The following is a 13953-nucleotide window of genomic DNA, read 5'->3' as shown; positions in this document are numbered from 1 at the left end:
GCCATTAATAATTACTCGAGAGGAAGGATCTCAGAAACCTTCCCTCAAAATCCTCCAGAACTACCTTGAAAAAAAGGGGGGCCATGGAACTGACGTGGGTACCAGCTCACTCCGGCAACCATGTGAATGAGGCAGCTCACAATATGGCTTGAGGGCCTATCTGTCGAGCCGTGAACAATGACTCGAGTCCGGAAAGCACAGAGGATGGTCTCATTAGCTACCAGAAAAATATCCAACACTTAAAGTTAGCTAGACAGACGCTACCGCCACCTCACAAAAGCCTAAGCAAAGCTCTAGAGGTTAGATGGAGACAACTCCAGACCAATACTCTCCCAAGCCAGGTAAGAATGCACACCAAATCAACTCATACGAATTCGAACCTGATTGCTCGAAATGTGGCCAAAGGGCCTCGATGGAACATATCTTTTGGGACTGCCCTGCAGATCCATGCACCGCCCGAAGAACTTTAGAAGCTTGCATATAGGCTCCCAAAAGTGGGATACCCTGCTGGCCAGCTCTAAGCCGGAAGTACAAGTCCGGGTAGGAGCACGAGCCCAAGAGCTTCAGCATTTACTGAGGGCCATCAGTTGTAGTCGACAGAACCCATCACACCCAGTGCCGATATTAAAATTTCATGACTGGCCGACTGAGTCGTCGCGGTGGCTCGAGTGAATCGAGCGGCGTGGTTGCAACAAGTTGAAAATTTTTGCTGCGACGCGCCGCTCATCCGCTCAATTCGCTCAGTCACTTGCATGTGAACCAGCCTTAACGCAAGAACCTTAGCCTTTGCGAGGCCTGTCTGGATTCAGAGATTATTACCACCCTGCGCTGCGTCTTTGCTCTGAACGCCGCCTTCGTCAGCTGCTCAGCAGCTGATGGGTACTGAGAACCGCGGCCGGTTATTGATGTTCTATTTTGGTGTATATAGGAGGTAGTGGCCAAGTACTGCACCAGGGCCGTCAAATCCTGTTATGGCGAGCGGGCGCATTGTCGGCTCTGTTCATTGAAATCAGTCGCACCCCAGGGCCAGTTATTCAATTTTATCAACACTTGGATTTTAATTTATTGCAGTGAAAAACTACTTGGCAGCTGGATTCGAACGACGGTTATCTTGCACGAGAAACTGATTATCTCGGCGACATAGCTGCCTGAAGCAACGGTGCAGTCATGCCAACGATCTACACTCTGGGACAAAAGCTTACGAAATGTAGATTCGCGGAAAAGAATCAACCCGCCGCGGTGGCTCAGTGGCTAGGGCTCTCGGCTACTGATCCGGAGTTCCCGGGTTCGAACCGAACCTTGGCGGCCGCGTTTCGATGGAGGCGAAGCGCAAAGGCGCCCGTGGGCTGTACGATGTCAGTGCACGTTAAAGATCTCCAGGTGGTCGAAATTATTCCGGAGCCCTCCACTACGGCACCTCTTTCTCCCTTTATTCTTTCAGTCCCTCCTTTGTACTTTCCGTTACGGTGCAGCTCAGGTGTCCACCGAGACGTGAGACATACTGCGCCATTTCCTTTCCGCAACAACCAATAAAAAAAGAACCACTTCTTCGCTGCTTCACTAACCAAAATGAAAATAAAAATTAGTTTTTTGGGAAAGGAAATGGCGAAGTATCTGTCTCACATATCGGCGGACACCTGAACCGCGCCGTAAGGGAAGGGATAAAGGAGGGAGTGAAAGAAGAAAGGAAGAAAGAGGTGCCGTAGTGGAGGGCTCCGGAATAATTTCTGCCACCTGGGGATCTTTAACGCGCACTGACATCGCACAGCACACGGGCGCCTTAGCGTTTCTCCTCCATCGAAACGCAGCCGCCGCGGTCGGGTTCGAACCCGGGAACTCCGGACCAGTAGCCAAGCGCCCTAACCACTGAGCCACCGCGGCGGGTTCACTAACAAGTTAGCTGATATTCTGTCCACCAGGCGGAAAAACTTTGCCTCACCGCGATGAAATAATTTTTTTTTTGGGCTTCAACCTGTATCCCGTGAACATTTGTCAAAGGCTGTTTGAAGAACATGCGATGTCAGTGCATGTTAAAGAACCCAAAGCGGCGAAAAATTTCCGGAGCCCACCACTACGGAGCCTTTTTGCTCTCTTCTGTCTTTCACTCACCTTCTCTTCTCTTCCGTCACGTCGCGGTTGAGTTGTCCACAGAGACTGAGACATTTATTGCTTCTTTCTTTATATCTTGGTCGTGGACTTCCTGGTTTTAACCGAAAAACGCGGACAAACTTCAGGGCGAAAAAAGATAAGGAATTGGTTAAAAGAGAAAAACAATGGTTTCTAAATGTGTTCACGCTAGACAAGGAGCGCCCTATCCTTGGCGTGAAAAATATCGCCTTGCTAGAGAAATGGAATCAGGCATTAATAGGAAGGTACGGAAGATCGGACAGCTTAATGAACATAACAGACGAGGGCCTGAGGATCAAAAGCATGATATCTTTTACATCGTACTACAAGGTGCTCAAATCAAATTTCGATGGAGGCGAAATTCTAGAGGCCCGTGTACTGTGCGATATCATTGGTCGTTCAAGAACCCCAGGTGGTCGAAATATCCGGAGCCCTTCATTACGGCGTCTCTCAGAGCCTGAGTCGCTTTGCGTAGTTAAAAACCCATCACTCAAATACAAGTGGTTTTAGACCATCAAGCGGGACATCCCCGATAACTTGCAATTCATGGATGACTCTCTCTAGTTCCTTGCCCGAACAGTTAACCATTTTGTCCTAATTTAACTGCTGGAGGAGTCCAAGCAGTATGAACAAGTCTATAGTCTGTTAGTTTGGGATGAGTGCCGTCTGTATACGCGCTCGAGTCAGAGTTCAAAAGTTACCTCCAGTACAGTTAGTGCTTTCGTGGACCATTTTTTTTTTGAAGCTGCATGCATATACTACTGGCCCGTATTATCCCGAACGTATTTGGACTTTTTTAGTCTTTCCTGTATTTAGTGGTAATGTTGAACCAGCATTTTCGAAATTCAGTATACCGCCAACCCAAAGGAACACGCAGTCATGGCTGATATTAAGCATGCATGTGCCGACTGCCACGAAATGTTGATAGCGTTTGTACCAATGAAATTAATAAAATTGGGACCCTCCGCTTCAACATATGCGGTTTTTAAGAATATTCTCGCCGCGATATTCGCCGCGTTTAGCGTTTGCAGCGTGAAACTAGCCGACAAATACAAATATGGCCGCCGCGGCGCGGTGGCTCAGTGGATATGGCGCTCGGCTGCTGACCTGAAAGACGCGGGGTTCGATCCTGGCCGCGGCGGCCGAATTTTTATAGAGGCGAAATTCTAGAGGCCCGTGTGCGATGTCAGTGCACGTTAAAGAACCCCAGGTGGCGAAATTTCCGGAGCCCTCCACTACGGCGTCCCTCATAGCCCGAGTCGCTTTGGGACGTTAAACCCCCATAAACCATAAGTCACAAATACCGATCATTTTTACAGGAATATAAAATCCGAAAAGGAACTGGCGACTTTTTCTGGAAAATGAACGCCGGACATTAGACGGCTACATTTATACCCATTTTCACTTTCATCGAACATATCGATAAACCCACACAGAGCACGTACAAATACACATGCACATCGAATATACGCAGTTTTATATAAACCGTGAATATTGCCGAGAATATTTGCAGCGTTTGTTCACGCTGAAAGCCGCCGGAGCTCGGCTTTATCATTTTGTTTGTGAGGTGAGATGTGACAGACTTCTCTCTAATAATCGCAGCCACGCGCAATTTCTTCCACATTTCCCAGATCGTGTTAGTTGCTTTGGCGCCTTATCTCGATGGTTCCCTGCCAGCTTTAAATCGAGCACGGCTCTAGCACGCCAGTGATTCTATTCGACGACCGCCGAACGCTTGTTGCTATATCACCGTTCCGAGTCATTCGGTTCCTTGTGGGCACGAGTCAGCCCAATTGTAAACAGCTTCTTTTCAAGCCCTCTTTGCTGTCTTCCTGACTGTCGGACTGCCGTCATCACTACGGGACAATATGAACCGTCTGTTTACATTCATATGCTATTTGATCCATTTGACAGATTGGAGCGGATTTCTGAGGTCTTATACTTTTCAATGTTAAATGGATTGGGCCTAGGTTCGCAAGTTTGCTAAGTACCAGAAGTGGGGACTACGATTGGACCAGGATCTGAGAAGGGCGGCCATCATTGCGCATTCACGTGAAGGATGAGCACGAGAGTGAAGCATTCTAGTGAAGAGCGCAAAGCGCTCCAGTTTAGTGCGCATGCACACTCTAGCAAACATTCCAATATGCTCGAATATCAATGGCGACGATTCCCGGATGCCACCTGAGTAACTCCATGGCGATGATGATCTGGTGATCACGCCCCTTACAACAAGCGGGCACTCAGGAATGCCTTGACGGAAGAATATAATTTTTTTTTATTGTGAGGTTTAACGTCCTAAAGCGACTAATAGGCTCTGAGGGACGCGGTAGAGAAGCAGTGCATCGCGCGGGCTCGGGCCGGCCCGAAAGCCCGGGAAAATGTGCTCATTCGCCAGGCCTGGGCGGGGCTTGAAGTTGCGGGCCCCTGTATAAATAGAGGGGCTGTGTAGTGCTAAGATTCATTATTGCAGCGTGGAGTACACGTGTGGCGTTCTAGCAGCGACACGGATGAAGCGTAGCTATGGTATTGGCTGAGAAAAAAAAAAACTACTCAACGCTCATTTAATTAATTACTTTTCGGAGTCTGCGATACCTCTCTACACAGAAAGGAGTATAAAGGGAGTAAACTGTGCTCTAGCTCACTCTGTTTTACATAAGGGAGTGCCCTAGAGGACAGCTTACTCCCATTTTTACTCCCTTATAGGCGTAGTTTTGTTTAGATTGTAGTTGCATCATCTTCACGCCAAAAAAATAAATAAAAAAACTATACAATTGTTTTCTGTGCTTCTTTTTTGCTGCTGCCCGAACGTCTCGAAAATTAAAGAATACCGGCGGTAATCTTTCCAGTGGTTTATTCGAAAAAGCTACTACCATTTTTTTTTGTTCACGCGGAATGAGAGACAGTCCAGTTAAGGACCGAGTTTAATCATTGTCGCTCACCGTGCTATGCCATGCAACTAACTTCAAACTAGCACGCCTGGACGCGTTTTACGATACAAGATAAATTAGAAAAGGCGCAAAATCCAGTGGCGGGCTGCTGCAGCGGTGTTTTTTAGTGGAGCGTTGTAATGCCTGACATGCGGCTCACTTGCACGAGTGCATTCGCCTAATCAAAAGCAGAGCGCCACTGACATGCTCTGTCTCAGCTATGAGCGAGTACACGCAGTCGGATCTACCAGGAGGCGCTCTCCATACGTTCGGTTTTGTGTTACCGCTCATGGCTAGACATTTGAATTCTCATAAGAACCGCTAGAAAGGAACCTTCATTCGATTGCTCGGCGGCAGCGGTAAGTCCCAAGATAGCATCTGCCTGCCTTTGTCTCCCAAAAACACAGCCGGCCGAGCTTCACGACGAGCTGGGCGGGCAGGGCCCGGGCTCAGTAGAGTGATAACATATAGCGGGCCCGGGCCGGGTCTGGTCTGAAAGCCACGGGCCTGGGCAAGGCTCGGGCTTCAAGTCTCTAGCCTCAGAATGCGGCCCATGCAATGCTCCATAGTGAAAGGCTCCGGATTAATTTAGACCAAACGGGGTCCTTCAACGTGGCTTGCATCGCGCAGAACACGGGAACCTTTTGCCTTTAGTCTTCATCGAAACGTAGCGATAGAAAAAAAAAAAGAAAAGTGAAGTTAAAATGCAAGAAACAAGAAGCCCGAGTTGGAGCCATGCTCGTGCGAAGCGCCACCGTATGCGCCGGAAGCATTCGCCGTATGTGTGCAAAACCACTAAAACTCCGCACCGTGAGGCAGACATATCTCGCCTGAAGGAAAGTGGTGCCCTCTTTGTTGAGCAGCGGAAGACAGCGTCACAGCCCCACGGCCGGTCTCGAGGAGAGTGCGCGATTCTCGCTCCCTTCGAGACCGTCCGTGACAGATTACTTCATCCTTGCGGATCACAGATGCTCTTAGCGTTGCTGTGCGTCAGTACATATGTGTGTGGGCTAATTACGGGTGTTGACCCTAACGCGCACAACATTCGCAACATACCGCTAATGAGTCAGCCGCCGCTTGGTTGCATATACGGGTCGTGACGCACACCCTTGCCTTGATGGGACAACTTGGGCCTCGTCATATAGTTAGTGAAAGCCAAGCGCCTATGCCGAAGTGGAGCTCACAACAGGACGTGAGGACAGTTTCTTGCACATTGAGAACTAAGTGCAATAGTGCATACAATGCTCCCGCCTCTGACTCGAACAACGGCACTTTACCGCCATCTCCTGGAAGATGTGATCACGACGAGTAACTCAAGCATGGCCTCTGAGATCCGCTGTACGCGCCAGCTTTAAACACGGTCGTTGACGGTCATTCTGAGAAAGGCCCGATATTTTATGTTCGCAACCTCAGGCACTGTGCATGGTATAACTATTTTAGGTCTAAACGTCGTCTACTGGTGAAATGGATAAACTACCTTAGGTGACCCGGTTCTTTGCGCGTGTATCAGTGCTACCTAGTGCCAGATTTCTGGTCCGTTGTCCAGCTTCACGTGGTAAATTTCGCATGACGCTCACGCAGATAAGCCGCCCATGAGCCAACAGATATAGAAAGAGAGAAAGCAATAGTTATGGGGATTGTTCGCCCTAATTTCAACTGAATGCACTGCCGGCATTAGGGCTAACGTGTTCTGAATCAGTGTTATTAAAAATGCTGCGTGAATGTGTCCAATATAGCAATCAGTGAGAGTTCTTTCTGCTAGTGCTAGACTAATGAGATTGTTTTATTGTCATCAAGAACGTGTGTTCCATTGGGCGGGCTTGCTCAACGACGCGCAGTTTGGACGACCCTGAAGTGTCGACTCAGCTGATCACATCGTTAGTGGTCTTTCCGAAATTGGCGTGCCGCGGTTGCTCAGTTGTTAAGGCGCTCGTCTACTGAGCCGGAATACCCAGGTTCGAATCCGACCACGGCGGTCGCGTTTCGATGGAGGCGATACGCAAAATACGCCCGTGTGCTGCGCGATGTCAGTGCACGTTAAATATCCCCAGGTGGTCGAAATTATACCGATCCGGAGTTCCCGGGTTCGAACCCGACCGCGGCGGCTGCGTTTTTATGGAGGAAAAACGCTAAGGCGCCCGTGTACTGTGCGATGTCAGTGCCCGTTAAAGATCCCCAGGTGGTCAAAATTATTCCGGAGCCCTCCACTACGGCACCTCTCTCTTCCTTTCTTCTTTCACTCCCTCCTTTACCCTTCCCTTACGGCGCGGTTCAGGTGTCCAACGATATATGAGACAGATACTGCGCCATTTCCTTTCCCCCCCCACCCCCCCAAAACCAATTATTATTACCGGAGACCTCCACTACGGCACCTCTTTCTCTCTTTCTTCTTTCACTTCCACCTTCCTCCCTTCCCTTACGGCGTGTTTCTGGTGTCCACCGACATATGAGAGACAATTACTGCGCCATTTACTTTCCTCAAAAACCAATTTTCATTTCCATACAGAATTGGCTCCTCTAAGGCAGGAGTTCTCAATCTTTTTAGCTACGGAGAGCCCGAACGACTTTCAGAAGGTTCTGAGGAACCGTGCTTGTCTTGCCTCTCAGCTCTTCCTGCCCGACATCCGCGCATAAAAGAGTATGCAGACATGCTGCAGCTCCAGAAGTGCCCGAATTAAATTAATAACGACTGGTTGTATAGCGAAACAGCATGCAATCAACAACTACAGTGTGATTGATGCAGGCATAAAGTGGTTATATGAAAGGTGTTGGTCAAGGCATTCATTGACTTATATATGGTAGGAGAATCCCAAAAAGCACCCCAAGGAACCGCGGGGTTCACTGGTGCATAGTTTGAGAACCCTTTCTCTAGAGTTTGTGCACCCAAGGCGTCGATACTCCCGACTCTCCCTCCAACCTCCATTCTGCCTGTTGGTGTTCACGAGGCCCTCCCTCACCTATTCTATCACGCCGCTGGTTATGGTGCTCGGCTGCTGACCACGAAGACGCGGGTTCGATCCCGGCCGCGGCCGCCTCATTTCGATGAAGACGAAATGCTATATAGTCGGATATAACTCAAGAATGAAGCGGCTTTTCCCCGTCAAGGGTCCCCTTCCAGGCAATGGCGTCGGCCAATTCTCATGATCCTGCTAACGTGACAATGTAGATAGGGGACAATCCCCGGCCATGGAGGGAGGGGACTATCCCCTTTCATCTGACACTCCCTGCATTGTCACGCTTATAGGAATCGGCCGACGCCATTGGCTGGAAGGCGTTCCTTTGACTGGAAAAATCCGCTTCGTTCTTAAGTTGTGGCTGACTTTAGAGGCTAGTGTACTGTGAGATGTCATTGCACGTTAAAGAACCCCAGGTGGTCTAAATTTCCAGAGCCCTTCACTGCGGCGTTCCTCATAGCTTGAGTCGCTTTGGAATGTTAAACCCACATAAACCAAACCAAATCACAAAAATAGCTCACGTACACCCCCCCCCCCCCCCCCGCCTTGCAATCTCTTTCTCTTTCCGAACCAGCCACACCCTGCGCGGCTCATGGCATTTCTATCCGCGCATACATCGCGGCTGAAGTAGTTTTGTTCCGACTTAAAACGCTCGAAGAACCGATTCACTGATTAGTCGTAAAACGCAGGTTGCTTTTTGGTTTATGAAACGTCAATTTATTTCCGGACGTTTCTGACAGAGGACGCGATGACAACAGCAACTCATTCATGCACCATCAGCGCAAGTGAGCTGTTCCTCGGTGAGGTCCTTGAGAAGACGGCCGTTCAACTGCTCTGGAGTCTCGCAGGCGGCGCCCAACCAGCTGGGCGGATAGCTTAGCGCGAAGCGAAGGTTGCAGTCACAACGCAGTGGATTGCCTGCAAACAAATAAAAAAAAAATAAAGGGCGGTATTTAGATAAGTTCGTGGACAGCAGTGTAATAAAAACAACAACAGGAAGTGCTAGAGAACTAAGAGAACAGTACGTGCTCAATTTGTAGCTCACCGAAATAAACTAGTACAAGTAACGCGCACGTCACGTTTGTCTTGAAAGCTGTGATTAACGCTCTGGTCTTCGAGAACGACTAGATGCCCTGCTGGCTGCGTTCCTTATTACTACGTATAACGGGAATGAGCGCGGCATTAAAATAAATAGTGAATCCCTCGAACCTCCAGAAGGCAGGTTAAGGAAAAGGTGGAAGCGAGCTCGCATACAAGGCTGACAGAAATTAGAGGCCGAGTACGTATTCTCTTCGCTATCAAATTTCGAACTCCTTTTTGGAGAACTATAGACAACTTCAGGGCGAATACTCAGAACTTCAGAAGTGCCATCTTTGCAGCGTTCGCAGATTCAAAGACTAAAACATGAGCCTCGCAAAAGCTGAGAACTTCGTAATCAAGTCCCTGCCTGCTTTGCACTAGCCTGAGTCATCTAAAATCATTTACTATCACCTCGCACCGAGGTTTCCTATGAAGACAAGAAGGGGGTGGTGTGCTCCGCAGAGCCAGAGGGTGTGAGTGCGACGGCATGATGCATCTGCCTATAGTGCTCGCAGGGAGCGTTATGGTGCGTACTGTTGCTGCTACAGTTATTAATATTCTGTGAAATGCTACAAGTATATCTGTTTTCACATTATTAGTGCCATTTTGAGAGTATGCTCGTCGAAGATGACGCTAAGAGCGATGACCACGTGATAGTTTAAGACTCACCTTTCCATTAACACCGGCTTCGCTAAGGAACATAATGTAAAATGCCCTTGCGATAGAACTTAACATATGTTTGAGCTACATTTAACTATAAACCCATTAATCGCGTCAATTCGCCTAAAATATTGAAAACCTGCGCTGCTCGTTTCATCCTCTCAAATTATTGTCGTCATTGAAGCACCTAAAAAAAAAAACTTGATCTGCGTGTTTACGCCGCACATGTTTGTTTCAAAAAATATGTCCCAGTCTTCTCCCTACACCAAGGTATACTTCACGTCGCACTAATGAAAAATACAAAAATTAATGTTGTTTTTTTGCCATATTACAAGTGTAATTTTTGCTCCACAGTGAATCGGTTAAAAACTTCAGAATTGATGGAGAGGGCTAAAGACGACCCAAGTTGTCGCCTGACTGGGCCTTATATCGACGCAGCTCAGACAGAAATCAGTCGAGTACCTTCAATACAGAGATTCAGCTTACACAAGAAAGTAAAACAAAGTAACAGTGCAGAGCGGTATTTTCAAACAGCAAAAATGCTCACACAAAAGACACACTCCCTGCGCAACGCAATAATTCATCTCCGACGTGAACCCTTCCTACCCAAGGATGCATGCTATGTAATCCATGTATCTCTTTTCAGGTTTTTTACTGTTGCTCACTAGCATAAATTATTCCACACCTCCATGTATACTCCTTCGAGGCTTGAAAGTATTACTTATAACAAATTAGTTCTTAGTTAATGTTTTCTTATTGCTTCTGTACTAGGCAAAGGCACAGCGTAATCCAATCTACATCGTGTCGTCAATGAAAAAAGGGCGCACACGTTGAAGTTTTCTGCCTTGTTTTCTGCAGTATGCAATAAGCGATTGGAAGATACGGCAAGAATGATGCCAATAGCTGCGACTATAGGAAGCCGTCTAGCTGCTAAAGGTAGATTTATGGCTTTACGAATATGACTAAATTTAAAGACCGGTTGTGGACCTCCTGAACAGCTTTCAGGCCATGCAATTCCCCCCCCCCCCCCCCCCCCCCCCTTTGGTCCTGGCGGTCCGAAACACAGGATGCGCGTGTATGCTTCTGAATGAGCTATTGATCAAGGGCTTTGTTTTCTGACTAGCGCTCACTGACACTGCATGGAATGTTGCTTTTTTTCTGTCAGTAGAAGTTGCGAATAGGTTTAAATGAAAGATTTCCCTCGTGGAGTGTTGACAAAGGCCCATAATATCGCAAACGAACATAATAAAACTAGTCTCCGTCTGTTTTCACTTGCTCCCTCGAGAAGTCCGCATTCGCTGCAAGTCTGTGCTCATCATCATCATCATCAGCCTGACTGCGCATACAACAGAGCAAAGGCCTTTCTCATGCCTTTCCAATTAACCCTGTGCTTTGGCAGCTGCGGCCACCGCATCTCCACAAACTTCTTAATCTCATCCGCCCACCTAACCTTCTGCCGCCCCCGGCTACACTTGCCTTCTTTTAGAGTCCACTCCGTTGCCCTTAAGGACCAGCGGTTATCTGGCCTTCGCATCACATGCCCTCCTCTTGATTTCGACTAGGATGTCATTAACACGCGTTTGTTCTCTCACCGGGCCCACTCCGCTCGCTTCCGGTCTCTTAACCTTACACCTATCATTTTTCTTTCCATCGCTCGCTGCGTTCCCCTTAACTTAAGCTGAACCCTTTTGGTTAGCCTCCACGTTTCTGCCCGTAGGTGAGTACCGCTAAGATACGGCTGTTGTATACTTTTTTCTTGAGGGTTATTGGTAAACTGCCATTCATGATATGAGAGAACTGCCATATGCGCATACTTGTCATGCCATGCACCTTGTCTGCGTTATCTACAGTGCCAATCTCACCACACAGTGCTAGGAAGATTTCTCATGGATGCACCATTAGTTTTGGTGGTGCATAAAAAGGCTACGAACAACCGCTCCGAGTCTATGTGCTTCGTTTACCGGCACGGCCAGCGAGCACCGGTGCAGGCGAGGGAAGGCTTCTACAACGCACTCGTACTTACTCCTCTTATAAAAACAATTCTTTTTCTTGGCTAAGGCTTCCAGGGTATATGTCTTCAGCAAACGCAGTACTTGGAAAGCCGTAAATTGATGCAACAATTGCGAAAACACATCGATACAGAAAAAGGGCGCAAGGAACATAAGAATTCAGAATCTGAATTCCGAATATCAGAAAAGGAATATCAGAATTTTCGTTTGAGCTGGTTCAATCACAGAAGAAATGAGTATGAAATGATGCTTAAAACAAGAAGTGCTTAAAGGCCCAGGTAAACGAAGTCAGTGCCTGTATTTGTTTTTGACAATTTTTGTACCTGTGTTTGTGCTCTTTTAACTCGTGTTTTGGTACTCATCGTTGCTGTGTACCAAATATAAACTGAACGAAAATTTCGATTCAGCTTAGCCAACTGATGCTTTGCTTACCAATAAGACGAACGCTGTTTTCCTCGTTGTCGGCAAGAGGCGCGAAAGTCTCCCGGCTGAGCGTGGTGATCTGGTTGTGCTCAACCGTGACCGATCGCAGGACAGGCATGTCAGCGCTGAAGTCGCTTGGAAGGGACGTCAGGTTGTTCCTGCTGAAAAACCGCATGCGACCAACAGTTTTTATCCGGCGACTAACAAGCAACGTCCTTCAGGAATATAACGACTCCTTCGCACTTCAGTATTTTTGTAATTACGCAAGAGCCAGAACGATGCTTAAGTATGTGAACTTATTAAGCGTTGCGTTCTGCTAGGCCCTGGGCCACTTCCGATGGTAGCTGGGGCTTTAAAACAGTAGGGGTTCCAGGCTTGAGGAACAGAATAAAATTTCGTTTTAATAATTCTGGAACGGATCCAAGAGAAAGCTGTTCCATGTTTAATTTTCGAAATATGAAGCATGAAGCCAATACTAATTCATCCTGAGGAAGGATTGTTACTACGTATTTTGTGAAACGACTGTTACTACGCTAACCAAAGAGTTACTATGGAACACATTTTGGGATGGTCAGTGAGAGAACAAAGCGGTCGTCACACGCCTTGCTAAAGCCAACCACGTGTTAAGTATGAGTGATCTCAAGCTTAGCCTTAGATTCATCGTAGCTAAAGATAAGCTCTTACCTTCTACGCATCACACCGTACCATGAGAATCAGCGGTGATTTAGGTAATAGATTAATTACAAGTGCTTAACTCACTAGAGGTCCAGTCTCCAGAGCTTGGGTGCCGGCCTCGGGAGCATGGAACGAAGGAAGACCTTAAGATTGCAGTGACGGATTCCCACAACTTCGAGGTTTTGCAAGCTAGACACCCAATCCTCGTCAACGCTTGCGATGTCAGAGAAGGCTATGTTGATGACCTTCACGGTTTGTGGCAGCTCGTTGAAGCTTCGTGCAAGCACGAGATTTTGCGCCTCCGAGATTCGAACCGTCTTCAGCTGCTCCAGGGATGAAAAGACGGCCCACGAGGTGGGTATCGTGCTGCCGTGACCCAGGATGATCTTCTTCAGCGAACTCTGCAGACCGTCGAAAGGATTTTCTCCCGGCAAAGAGAAAGTTTCCAGCTGAACATTGCTGAGTTCCAGGACCGTGGCGTTGATCTGAGAGAAGGCCCTGTCTGGCAAGTGACTCAGAGTGCTGTCCTTAAGAACGAAGGTCAAGTCGTGGCGTAGCTGCGGCCGCTCAAGGTAAGTGGAGAAGTCGTCAGGGCTGCTGAAGTTGGAGCAGCGGTAGTATTCGTAGTCAGACTCACTCGGGTCCTTACATGAGGGTTCTGCGAGAATCCCACGAGCCGCAGCAATGGCGACTACCAGCACACATGGAAGAGCACTCCCCATGGTTTTCTTCTTTTTAAAAATCTGATCGGCTTGACCACTAGCGAACCGCACAAGGAAGCTTTTATGTCTGCTCGTCCGTCGACGAGACGGCCGCTGTAGTCGGGCTGTAAGACTTGGAAAAAACGGATGCTGATAAACCGAGATCGAGTGTCGCCGCTGCGTTTCGCTGAAACGAATGATAGCTGCTGCCGCAGTTCCTATTGCAGTCTGCGCTGCTCGCGAAGAAGACCGCGCTCTTGGAAAGACAGAGTCGAATAATACAGAAGATAGGAAGAGCCTTCAGCCGTCTCAAGGCCTTTACAGATTTTGTCAGAGTCTGGAAAAGATCAACGGAATTACAGACTGGAATCGCATCGTTGAGACGTATACGCGACGT

The 13953-nt window shown here is 48.0% G+C and overlaps 1 protein-coding gene across 1 annotated transcript; it reads right to left on the bottom strand.

Annotated features, from left to right (window-relative positions):
• Positions 1-8694: 8694 nt before the first annotated feature.
• On the bottom strand, positions 8695-13681 carry LOC144093860 (toll-like receptor 9). Its single transcript, XM_077627593.1, has 3 exons — positions 12940-13681; positions 12190-12341; positions 8695-8926 (listed from the first exon to the last, which is right to left on the bottom strand). Exons 1-3 carry the CDS (start codon positions 13575-13577, stop codon positions 8775-8777), a joined length of 942 nt encoding a protein of 313 aa, XP_077483719.1. The 5' UTR covers positions 13578-13681; the 3' UTR covers positions 8695-8774.
• Positions 13682-13953: the final 272 nt, after the last annotated feature.

The sequence above is a fragment of the Amblyomma americanum genome, chromosome 6, assembly GCF_052857255.1.
Source record: "Amblyomma americanum isolate KBUSLIRL-KWMA chromosome 6, ASM5285725v1, whole genome shotgun sequence".
NCBI lineage: Eukaryota > Metazoa > Arthropoda > Arachnida > Ixodida > Ixodidae > Amblyomma > Amblyomma americanum.
This window is presented reverse-complemented; position numbering and strand designations above follow the sequence as displayed.